At 41.7% G+C, this 13,075-nt stretch overlaps 1 protein-coding gene across 1 annotated transcript; it reads left to right on the forward strand.

Annotated features, from left to right (window-relative positions):
- Positions 1-3,852: 3,852 nt before the first annotated feature.
- On the forward strand, positions 3,853-11,923 carry LOC140996463 (coiled-coil-helix-coiled-coil-helix domain-containing protein 2-like). Its single transcript, XM_073466883.1, has 4 exons — positions 3,853-4,046; positions 5,073-5,295; positions 6,043-6,184; positions 11,712-11,923. The coding sequence occupies exons 1-4, from the start codon at positions 4,009-4,011 to the stop codon at positions 11,729-11,731; spliced, it is 423 nt and encodes a 140-aa protein (XP_073322984.1). The 5' UTR covers positions 3,853-4,008; the 3' UTR covers positions 11,732-11,923.
- Positions 11,924-13,075: the final 1,152 nt, after the last annotated feature.

The raw sequence follows: 13,075 nt of genomic DNA on the forward strand, positions 1-13,075 counted from the left end.
CCTTTTTGTGTATTTCAAAAGTGTAACCTTTGTATCCAGCCATTTGTCCGGTCATTTCTTGTTTTATATAATGAATTGAATCATAAACAAGTAATGACATGTATGGTATACAATGTTAATATAGTACACATTATTATATAAATTTAATTTATGCTTACATTTAAGTAACCAGGCTGAATGAAAGGACTTATGTCTAAAAGTAATGTGACCTACTGCCAATAGATGACATCGCCATGTATTGGCGTTTTTGTGTATTGCGGTATCAAATTTCCACCTTTTGTATCGAGCCATTTCTTGTTTTATGATGAATTGGATTGCAATTATATATCATTTATGGTATACAGTATTTATATATAACCAATGTTATTATATAATTTCTATTTATTCTTAGATGTAAGTATCGAAGCTGAATGAAATTACCCACCCCGAATAAATGAATGAAATAAATAAATAAATACCCCCCCCCCCCCCCCAAAAAAAAAAAAAAAAAAACAGGTGGTGGCCTGGCCTAAGTAAAAAATGCCCGGCCTAAAAAAATGGCCCAGTCCAGCCCTGAGCGTACTTCACCCCTCCCCGAGTCTGACAGCGCTTACCTTTTTCGTCTCTCCCTGCTCCAATGTCCGCTTGACTCTGCTCCGTGTTGCCGCAGTTGTTTATCGTCCCACTCGGCTTCGTCTCGGTGTCCGACAGTCTTCTCCACCGCTGCACTCCGTCATGCCTCTGCCGCTCCGCCTGTTCTGCACACTGTCCACTCTGCCTTCCGCACACCTATCTTCTTGCTGCACGCCCGCACTCACTCTGTCCTGTCCTGTTCTCTTCCTATCCGACACTGTGGAGGGAGACAAGAAAAAGAAACCACATGCCCGCACCAACCAATCACCGCCCTCCTCCCAGAGTGGACAGGTGTTCCCAATCTCCTCATTGTCACAGCGAGGGAACCCTCAACCGCACATACACACCTGTGACACAAGAATTAGTCTGCCCCTCACATACAGCTTTTCTGGCTAATGTCCAAACAGCCCAGGGTAGCAGGGCATGTGTGAACACTGCTATATGGATTAGATCCATAGTATGTGTAAACATTGGCCTGCGTGTCAACGGTGACATTATATGTAAATATGTCGCATACATCAGTAGTCTGCTATTTTAGCTAGCTAGCTAGCCAACATCAGCTACAACCTGCTAACTCCTAACATGAATACATGCGTCAGCAACATAAGGAGCTGACGTTAGCTACATTGACTACAGAATGCAGAGTAATAATACATTTCCCCAACAAAACAAACAAGCTCATTACCTGTCCGACAGAGACACAGCTACCATGTAGTCCATCCTCAGGTCTTCGACTGCTTCAGTTGTCGCCATCACTGAAAAGCCACTCCGATGTTGATTCTCAAATAAAATCAAATCAAATTTTATTTACATAGCCCAAAATCACAATCACATTGCCTCAATGGGCTTTACAGTCTGTACAGTGAACGACATCCTCTGTCCTTAGACCCTCGATTCGAGTGAGGAAAAACTTGCCATGTTGTTGGAAAAAAAAAAACGGGGAAAAAAAGACGATGGAAGAAACCTCAGGAAGAGCCACAGAGGAGGGATCCCTCTCCCAGGATGGACAGACATGCAATAGATGTCACATGTACAGAAAAGAGCAGCAAATCACAGTTTACAAGTTGCATTATCAGAATATCTGATACAAATTATAATATATGTAAAGTGTGTGGATCCAGGAGACGACTGAGCAGGACGAGGCATCACCAAGTGGTGCCTGAGCCACACGACCTTCTGTCTACCATGGTGACTTGGAAGAGGGCAGGCCACACAGGATAATCGTAATAGACAGAGAGATAAGGGTGAAGAGGCATCAACATTTACAGGAATACAGATATAAGGAGATAGTGAAACAGAGGAGAGCAATGATCCAGCGGAGCCCAGAGTGTGACAATCCGGATCCGACAGTATGTGAGGCTGCAGGAGCCAGGAGAAGTAGATGGTCCCAGGGGCCCGAGGTCCATCAGGAGGGAGCCTGAATGAAAAGAGAGGAGGAGGAGGAGAAAGAGGAGGAGGAAGCTGTAGAGAGTGAGAGAGCGACACAGCTTGCAGCTTGTGGGGAAGACCCGAAAATAAGGCATTGCAATAATCCAGCCTGGATGAAACAAAGGCATGAATCAGGATCTCGGCGTCAGCCGTGGACAGGAAGGACCTAATTTTAGCTATATTGCGCAGGTGCACCTGCGCAATATAGCTAAAAGAGACTAAAAGAGACTCTCCTCTAAGACTCTCGTCTTACTTCTTGCCCTATCTAACTTCTTTTTTGGTAGCCTTCTCAAGTTCATACTTTCTTTTCTTTCTTTGTTCAGCAATGTAAGCTGCTGTAGGTACCACTGGTGGTGGGAAGTGTGGCTGTAGTTTCTCTGCCATTCTTGTCGTGAACAGTCATAGCTCCAGCAGTGTGTTTCATAGACCCATCACGCGCAATGACTGATGGGCAGAGTCAGCACAGGGTAGGGAGGGTGGTCAGGGAAGGGAAGATTGACAGGTAGTCCGTCCATACAAAATTGCTGGGCCGGTTAAATTGACTGGATGAAGTTTTTACAGCCCTGTCACTAGGCTTGTTCGAGATGAACCAGGCCTGCGCAGAATCGATCACCGGCGACCACCGCACAATGCATGCCGGTTAGATTTGTGTCCAACTTGATCCCGACTTGCTTTGACGTCAGGCACGCGCCGGCAACGATAACCTCACGAGATCAAGGCGGCCGCAGTTTCTGGAGCCAGGTGCCGCAGTTGCTCTCCACCGACTGCAAGACGTCAGGGCATGATGAGAAACGCCTGGCTGTCGCCTGATCAGAGAGCTGATTGGCTCTTAGGACTACAAACACTACGTTTTGTCGAAATTCCTAATTTTCTGTGTAATTGTTATATTTAATGCTAGATTATATGAATCTCATGTTGTGCAATGAAGGTTTAATCTGTTAGCAAACATATTTTGTGTGGTTGATAATAATAATAATAATAATAATAATAATAATAATAATAATAATAATAATAATAAAGGTAGCTCAGTTCATATGCCGCAACTGAGCTACATGTCGAAGTATCCTTGAGCAAGATACTGAACCCCAAAATTGCTACACACACACACACACACACATATATATATATATGTACACACACACACATATCAGCCATAGCTATCCCAACGTGTTCTGCAAACTACAGGTAGCCTACAGATGGCTCTAACAGGATGTAAATATTTCTGTCACTTCCTGTATGTTCTTTGACGGCGGCTGGAAACTGTCCGACTTGACTGCAGCTTTTTGTCACCGCCCCCTGCTGCTGCCGCCTGGTCTCGTCCACCTTCCAGGCAAGGCGTAGTTCATCTCGAACGAGCCTACTGCTAGAGACAATGGATTTTTTTTCAGGGTTTCAAATCATTTAATATTTTGAATGTTGTCAAAATGTTATACAAATATGATAGAAAATGCTTTTGAACAGAATTACCTACCCAAGCTTTAAGTAGACCTACTTAGTTACTTTTAATCCATTCTATATGAACGCTAGAAATTGGCTGGATACAAAATTATCTATAAGACTAATGAGCTTGTTAAGAATAAAATAAAAAGGCTGAACACATATGAACAAGGAAAAACGGAAAACTGACTGCCCTGTCCCACAGAAAATGTGTCAAAACAACCATAAAGAGGCTTCAGTTTGAATTGTTAAAGCAGCATTTTGTGCGATTTGTCGCCCCCCACAGTTTCCGGGTCTTAGGGAGGGGAGGGGGCACAGATCAGGGGATTTTGAGATAGCGCGTTAAGTCTCGCGATATTTGTGCACCTAACCGGCAAGCCGCACAAGGTCAGTTGCATGAGTGCTGCTGTCAGCCGGTGGTGACCAGATCAGTCTGCTAAAGTAGCACTTTCTATGAGCTTCGTCAGAGTTCCTCTGTACTTTAGGTCGGTTCACCAATAAATCTAGTTTAAGTGTGTGTCGTTTCAGAAGATGGCCAGAGGAAGCCGCAGCCGTCCCTCAGCACCCAGGTAAATACATCTATAGTAACTTACAGCTCTCACTGTCTCACGTGTTCTTTTTAGAGTGAGGAAGAAGCGCTAATTCAACATATATTAACACTTGAAAATAGATATGTTCTTGACAGTATAGCCGAGATAGTTTGTCAGCCACACTAATAACTACTTTATACAAGTGACGGCATATAGTCCCAATTATTGTTGCGTCATAAGTTACTGAGATCATCATGTCAGGTCTAACATGAAGTTAACCTAGGTCTTTGGCAAGGTCACAGTGTGAAAGGTGAGGCAAGTCAAAATATTGCTGCGCAGGTTCGTAGTGAGGACAAGGAGCTTTGAAGGCTGCTTTACATCTCGACGTGCTTATTTAGTTGCCTCAGGACTCCAACATATGACACTCAGTCGAACGCGTGCTGGTATTCCTTATGACAATAGTTGACTGAACATCTACAATCATGAAGGGACTGCAATGCATAATCATAATGTCACAAGTCATTGTCATTGGGGATTCCTAATGTTAGAGAGCAACACTATCTCTGTATCAATACAGAAATGAAATATAAAAATGTATTTAAAATATGTGAATGATTTTGTGAAAGCAGTCCTTCCTGCTTGGGTTACACTCTGTCCTCCATCCTTTGTGCAGCTTAGTTAGGTAACACTGTCTGGATAACCGCTCCTGACAGGACAATGAGACAACTACTCATTTAATCTGTCAGACAGTTTGACAGGTGATTTTCTTTTCTTTTTCTTTAATTGTTTTGAGGAATTTATCAACCAACAAACCTCAACCTCTCCTTTTACAGTAGCAACACAAGGTACTGTCTTTTTTTTCTGCAACTGAGGCTGAAAACTCCTGGCTGATAATAAATATGATTGTTGCAGTGCGTTGTATGAAGGTAGAATTCTTCCCTTTATTTCATGGTCTACATTTCTGATACAGTTGAACGGAAGGAGAGGTGGTGGTGTAACACAAGCTTTTAAAGTTGTCTTCTATATAATAAATTACACTGTGGAATGTGTTCGTTCTGTTTGTAGCCCAGCTCCATCCCATGCTCCGGCCCCTGCTCATCCACCTCCTGCTGCCCTGGCCCCAGCTCCAGCTCAGTCCCAAGGGCCGGGCCTCATGGCCCAGATGGCTACTACAGCTGCTGGGGTGGCAGTAGGCTCAGCTGTGGGCCATGTCGTTGGTAGCGCCCTCACAGGAGCGTTTAGTGGGGGCAGCAGCAGCAGTGTAGAGCCAGCCAAACCTACGTACCAGGTAAGAGGTGGAGTGTGATCAGTGTTTTTATCCCCTCACCTGCCTGGAGATGTTCAAAGGTAGAGTTTTCTCCAGTTGCATTTTTATAACAGTGTGTGTATCAGCATTTTTCCCTTTTGGAATGTCAAATAAAGATTACTAGAGCCACCTGGTGTTATCGAGAGTTATTTCCTCTCATATGGGCGCAGAACATAGGAGCCAGTTGCCTGTTATCAATGCAGCTCTTTGGCCAAGACAGAGGCGACACTAGGTGATACAACTGTCTGCCTCTATTGGCACTAGTTCTTGGTATTGTCTTGATATTGGTTTGGTGTGTCCAGGCTCCAACTCATAAAATCCTAAAAGTGCCAAAAAGAGGGATGCTTGTGCGTGTGTGTGTGTCCAATCGCAACTCATGTGCACACACACTTTGACTCTCACAAACACTCTCAATAAAACCTGAACCCCAGAACCAATGCACTGGAGGTAGAACTGTTTTGCTTTATATATTTACAGGATGTACACTTATTTGGGATACAGAAGTGATTGACCAAGTGACTAATATTTGAAGACATCCGGGTCATGCTTATTGATTCAAAATAACATCCAGACTGTTACTTGTGAAGTTTTGGCCAACCACAGGTTGCCTGTCAAGGCTGACCCAACCAATAATCCCATTTGTAAATTTGTAACAACTCTGCTGTTGAGAAAGGTGAGATTCTAACTCAAGTGTGTGATGTGTTTCTTTCCTTGCTTGTATTATTGCAGGAGCCCCCTCGGCCTGCTCCATCCCAGCCAGGCCCCTGTCACTTTGAGGTCAAACAGTTTCTGGACTGTGCCACCAACCAGAACGACCTGAGTTTATGTGAGGGCTTCAGTGAGGCACTCAAACATTGCAAGTACTCCAACGGTGAGTGTACTGAACGATGGCTGGAGCCACTTAATCCAGCATTGCTCAAAGCAAGCCATGAGTGTCATTTAACAGTTTACACAAGGCAGCTGTTTTGGGCTATCTAATATTTTTCATTCAGGCTTCATATAGCAAGCTCTTACTACATTTTGTTGTTACACTGCCATCTCTATGAAGGTAGATTTGTGTCTTTATTATTCAATCAAAAAAAAGGTTGCTTCAATCAAAAAATATATTTTCAATCAAAAAAACCCATTTCAATCAAAGAAAAAAAGTGTTTGAATGCAAAAATATAGTTGAGACTCAAAAAAATGCATTTGAACACTGTTTTTCTTTGCTTTAAAATGTTTTCTTTGATAGAAGTGAAGGTTTTTTTGTTTGAAGCAACTTTTTTGATTGAAGTATTGTTGTTTTGTGTTTGGGCCATATTATGGGTAGGACATTTGTGTCTTTATAATTCAATCAAAAAAGAAGTTGCTTCAAACAAACAAAAAATATTTTCAATAAAAAAAATCACTTCAATCAAAAAATAAACCTTTTCAATCATAGAAAAAATGTTTTTGAATGCAAAAAAATATTTGAGACTCAAAAAATTGCACTTGAACACTTTTTTTGATTGAAAATGTTTTCTTTGATTGAAGTAATCTTTTTTGTGTTTGGACCATGTTATGGGTAGGACATTTCCCACATTTCGAGTCTTAATTATTCAAACCCAAAAAAGTTGCTTCAATCAAAAACAATATATTTTCAATCAAAGAAAAAACTGTTTAAATGCAAAAAAAAAAAAAAAAAAAATCATTTTAAGTGTTTTTTTTTTATTGAACTTTTTTTTCGATTTGAAGTGAAAAAAGTTTTGAAATCGTTTTTTTTGTTTAAATCATTTTGACACAAACGTACCGCAGTGGGCGGGTGCTTCCCCATTGGTCAGACATGTTTGAGTGACAAGTGTCTACACCAAGACATGTCATGGTCGCCAGCAAGCCAGGAAGCAGTGGTGGAATTGTTGTATATATATTTCTATGTTGGTTAGTAGATAAAACCATAGACATATATACATAGACGCCTCATTGAGCGGGTTGGCCCGCTGCTGCGATACGTCGACGTCTCCGACATATTGGAGGAGGCAGCTCTGCCCCGTGAACTAATACAAGTGAATGGAGTGAACTTTACAAAGCTCCTTCTACAAAGTGCTATAAGTTAATGCCTCTCATTTACACATTCACACATGTACGAATATATTCAGGAAACAGACAGGAACCAAAAACAACGTCTGTAACGTCCTCGGATGATTATAAACGTTAACTACTCCTGACATGTTCAGTTTACAGGTGGGCACCAAACCACCGGATGTATTTTTATAATGTTTTTATGTGTTTACAGCTGCCAACGTATGTAACGCTGCTACTGTGATAATACATGACGGTAACGCAAGCAATTTCCCGTCGGGGATTAATGAAGTATTTCTGATTCTGATTAATATATTATGCAGTCAGTTGTCCATATTTAAGTTGACAGTATGGTAGACAGACATCACATTTACATGTCAGGATCTGGTTATTATAGATACAGATTCAATATTTAACCGTCATTCAAACAAAAAAACCTTCACTTCTATCAAAGAAAACATTTTCAAGCAAAGAAAAACAGTGTTCAAATGCATTTTTTTGAGTCTCAACTATATTTTTGTATTCAAACACTTTTTTTCTTTGATTGAAATGGGGTTTTTTTTATTGAAAATATATTTTTTGATTGAAGCAACCTTTTTTTTGATTGAATAATAAAGACACAAATCTACCTTCATACATCTCCAGCTTTGTTTTCACGTGATTGTTTTCTGACTTTTTGATTCAGTGCTTACCAGGGGTGAAAGTAGATTTAAATTCTTGCCGGTACTATTACCAAAACCTTCATTGCCTCATATTGTTCTCTCTCTCGCTTCATGCATTTTAAAAAAAGCAAAATCAAAACCCAAACAAATAAAAACATTTCAATATTTTACTGTAGGCTACCTGTGTAGGCAGAAATTAGAAACACTTGACAATATGATAAAATATTTCTTTTAATTATTAAGGTACTGGCATGTATGAAACATTGATAAACATCCAGAATACTTTCTGCCGTGAACACAACTGATATTCAATAAACATAAAAATTGGAACATTTTAAAGTGTCTCTTTTAACAGGCTTATGTGAAAATTTCATAACTTAAAACATTTTCAACATCCTCATTTCATACCTGAACAGTTAACAAGTCTCTGTCTTTGGACTTTCTTTCTGACATACTAAGTATCACATAAATGATTAAGAACAGTAGTCATGAGCAAAAACTCAAAGTGGATCTACCCCTCATCAAAATACATCACCTAAAAGATGTTCCACAGAGGCCTAAAGTAGTTATCCTCCTCTGAGTGGTGGCGAGCCATGCCACTTGTTGTGTGAGCTGCTCTTCTTCCTTTGCCCAGCCAGGTCTTCACATAAGGCATTGGGTCCCACTGCATGCATGGTGGTCCAACTGAGCTGACAAAGAGGAGGTTTGCAGCATTCCTTGCTGTCGGTTTGCAGCATTCCTTGCTGTCAGTTTGCTCCTGTACTCAGTGATGATGTTGTTCATGGTACTGAACCCCCGCTCACAGTCTGCATTACTTGTTGACAATGTATCCACTGCCACAACCAACTTCCTCATCTTGTCAGGAATGCTTCTTCCTCCACTGGCCTTGTACTCAATGAATCCAAGGTGTGCCTCTTTTTCATTCAGATGTAGGACATGGCACAAAGCCCTCACCTCATCTTCTCCATATCGAGGATTGTCATGGTCCCACTTGTCAGGGTTAAGGACTGTTATTTGATTTAGAAGCCTATTGTAAGTCTCTTTTCTGTTGGCTGTGACACTGGCCTGTGCTCTGTTAACTGTGGTGGTGAAGAGTCTGTCTTTCATACTCTCTGCCACTGCTTGAATAAACCGTGCAGAGTCAATGATGGGAGACTTGCCAACTCTTAACTGTTCTCCCTTGAATTTCATCTCTTCCTCTGCCTGGCTAGCTTCAAGTGCATGTTGCCCTGGGTATGAAGTAAGGCTTTCAATGCGTTTGACATACATCGTCATGATCTCATGGGCCTTTGGGAGTGTGGTCTTCCTGTTCTGAAGAAACTCTGACAAGTTCTTCAGTTCAGTCAGGACATCTGCCATCGGTGCAAGACTTTTCAGGAAGTTTACTGAGCACAGCTTAGACAGCAGACCTTTGAATTTAGCCCTCTCTCTGCTGTCCCTTGTCTCATCCTCTGATGCCTCACGGAAATGTTGTGCCAGTGCTGGATAAGAGTGCCAAACTGCAGTGACTGCCCTGTATGAAGAAGCAACCCAGCGAACACTGAACACTCTTCCAATTCTTCTGAGTGTGATGTGTAAATTGTGAGCACATTCACTTAGCTCCCGCATGTTTTTTGGTGACTGGCTATACAATGAATATAGGCTGTCAAGGAAGGCCTGGAAGTCTTTTGTTCCCCCTGTTGCCTCCAGTGCCTGGTCCACAGCCAGCTCCAGTCTGTGATTGAGGCAGTGCCACAGTACAATGCCTGGAAAGTCATCCTGGAGCAGCTTCCCAACACCTGACTTCCCCATCACTGCAAAATCCAATGAAAACTTCCTGCAGCAATTCAGTGGTGAAGCCACTCTTGAGCAAGCAGTTCATAAGCTGTTCTTTGATATGAGCAGCAGACAGGCTATCCAGCTCAATAAGGTCCAATGGAAAAGCAATGGGCTCCATCTCTCCATCAACACTGGCTTTCAAAAACACAATTAATGTTGACTTGTGCCCCACAGTGGTTGACTCATCAGCTAGTACTGTAATTTTACACCTATTTTCTATAATTTTCCTCAGGAGTTCCTTCTTCATCTGTGATGACACATGATCAATTATGTCAACAGACAGTTTTGCTGTGCAAAACACGACCTAAATCAGCAGAATTAGCTTGCTGCAGTTCAATCAGACTCTCAGTCAGTGAATGGCTTATTGTTTTTGGCCACATAATATGCTGTCCTGAATACCCTGGCAGTGGACTCAAATGCAGACTCCTGACTGGTGGCGTTCATGTTCTGAAGAACGTCTTTCTTTGCTGTCTGAAGAATCTTAACTGCTTCATTGTGTGCTTGGGAGTTTCGGTGCTCATGAATTTTTTTGCGCAGCGATAAAAGCTGGACATCTCTTGAATTACCGAATGGGGCTATCTTTCCCTCAGCCCACTGGCTGGCAATACTGACACCACGGGATGCCATGAGACCTAGACTCTTAACATCGTGGCATGGAGTGCATCCCAGTTTACCATGTTGGGCATACAACCATTCATTTTTACTTTTAAATTGTTCATATTGGTCCTTTGTCCAAATGGAAGGAGAAGCAGGAGGCCTAGCATCATCATCTGTGCTTTTTTCTGGGGATCCTACAGCTGCTTCTTTTTCCTGACATTGTGCCTCCTCTTCACCCTGACCCTCAGCTTGGTTAAAATCTTCATCACTGGGTGATTTTCTCATTTTCTGTGGTGGTAACCCATCTTCGGTGTCCCTGTCTTTTCTTTTAAATAAAGAAGTTATTTTTCTCTGCATTGTTCCAAATTTTAGTTTGACCAAAAAAAAATTAGACTGTTGTGTTTCTCTCCGGTTTATATCTGTATTTGATAACTGACAGATATTTAAATCTTGTTGAAAATGTTTCAGCCAACCACAAGAATGTGTGGAATTTCGTTGGTGTAATTTATTGTTCGTCCTGTCCCGGCGCAAGCGGCGTTTCTTGATGTCTGTGGACCAGTTGTGGAAAACATCCCAGTGCATTAAATCAAACGCACCCATCCCCATAGCAACCGCTCTGTTTCGGAAGTAGACGCGCATGCGCATTCACGTACAGCTGAGCGAAACTCTGGTCGTTAGCTCATAAGCAGTTTTTTTCGAGTTGTTCTGTGTCGTTGAAATTGAATATAATAACATGAAACACAACTGTTTACTCTCCTACTGATTTTAATTGGGACATTTTACAACGAACGGAAAGACATTAAACGTAGTGCACGTTTCGAAGGCACCGGGCTCTCTCCGAGGGGAGGGGGAGAGAAGCAGGGCAAGAGCCGTGAGGAAGAGAGGGAGATGTCCGGCCAAGGCTCCGTCCAGCATGGACCAAAACTCAGCACGGATAGTTCAGAAACAATTCAGAATGAGTTAAAAGCAATTTATAAACAGACATAGTAGTGTTCAAGACTGCATATTGCTAGCGGATCTATTTTCTGACCCAAAGTGCGGCCGTGACTGGTTCTGAATGAGGGCTTCAGCAGGCAGCCGCTCTCCCCCCTCTTCCTGGTACTGCGTACTGCCACTGAATCTTTTAGTGGTACGCATTACCGGACCGTACCGGCTTACTTTCACCCCTGGTGCTTACTTGCAAAGAGCTACAGCAACTGCTTGCACATACGTTTAAAACAGCATAATATTTGTATTTGGTATTGGTATTTGTAACCATGACCAATTTTTTATGTTTTTTTGTAGGTGTGACATCACTGGTGTAAAGGATGGGTGTCAGCTGTCACGATGGACATACTTCAATAATGACACCTATGCTGTATTGTAGACACATCATAACCCCAAAATCTGAAGGCTGTACTCAGGTAGTTGGTTTGTTTGACTGATGACTGTGTGATGTATGAAATGTTTTTGGTAATGTACAGTAATAATCCTATAATAAACAGCTGCTATCTACACATCCTGTTAGAATGCGTTGTCTTGATTTCTGTTATGTCGTGTTTTAAACCACAAATTGTCATTTACTGTAATATATATTATAATCTCATCTCATCTCATTTTCTTGGCTGCTTTATCCGTGAGAGTTGTTGAGATGTTACCGCTTTATCCCCCCCTTTCAGGGGGTTTAGTTACTGGAGCTAATCGTAGTTTTCATATGGGCGGAGGCAAGGGTATATCCCTGGACGAGTCGCCAGCTCATCGCAGGGCCCTTTCTGATGGAAGAGGCTGCCACACAAGGTGCCAACTGTGCGTCAGGGGCAATGTCGGGGTTCAGTATCTTGCTCAAGGATACTTCAGCATGTAGCTCAGTTCCACCCAGGGGAGTCGGGGTTCGAACCAGCGACCTTCTGGTTGCTGGTCACCTGCTCTACCCACTGAGCTTAAATATTATAATCTGTAATGGAATGTAACTGATACATTTACTCAAGTCTTGTACTTAAATACAATTTTGTGGTACTTGTTCTTGAGTATTTCCATTTTCTGCTACTTTATACTTCCACTCCACTACATTTTGGAGGCACATATTGTGCTTTTTACTCCACCACATTTGTTTGATAACTTTAGTTACTAGTTACTTTGCAGATTGCATGCTGCATCAGAGCCAAAGTACATCATTTTTAAATACATTGATTTTTACCTTGGCTATCCAATAAAAAACAAACACTGATTCCGATAATCAAAAAAATTCCAAATATTCGATCCAATAATTGACAGTTGGTCGCCCCATATGATATAGTATACACTTACATGTAAATATATAGTTTACTTTAACTTGTACTTTTGACACTAGAACATTTAATATCAGATGGCCTACTTTAAGACTTTTACTCAAGTACGCTTTGTATTTTGACAATATGTGTTTACTGTTACTCAAGTATGACTTCTGGATAATTTGTACCACACTGAGTAAAATAGTTCATTTCACCGATCATTTCTTTAAAATGAATGAAGGGGGCCGGCCGGCGAAGGCGCTCCAGCCTGGTTCTCATTGGAGCTGCCTGCCTGCAGCCAGCTCAATGCATTAGGTTACATCCGATTGTACTTTCAAAATAAAGCCATAAATTGGGGAAACGGACTTGCAAAACATAAAGGGTGGCTTTATTTCTTGA

This window comes from Pagrus major, chromosome 1 (genome assembly GCF_040436345.1).
Source record: "Pagrus major chromosome 1, Pma_NU_1.0".
Taxonomy (NCBI): Eukaryota; Metazoa; Chordata; class Actinopteri; order Spariformes; family Sparidae; genus Pagrus; species Pagrus major.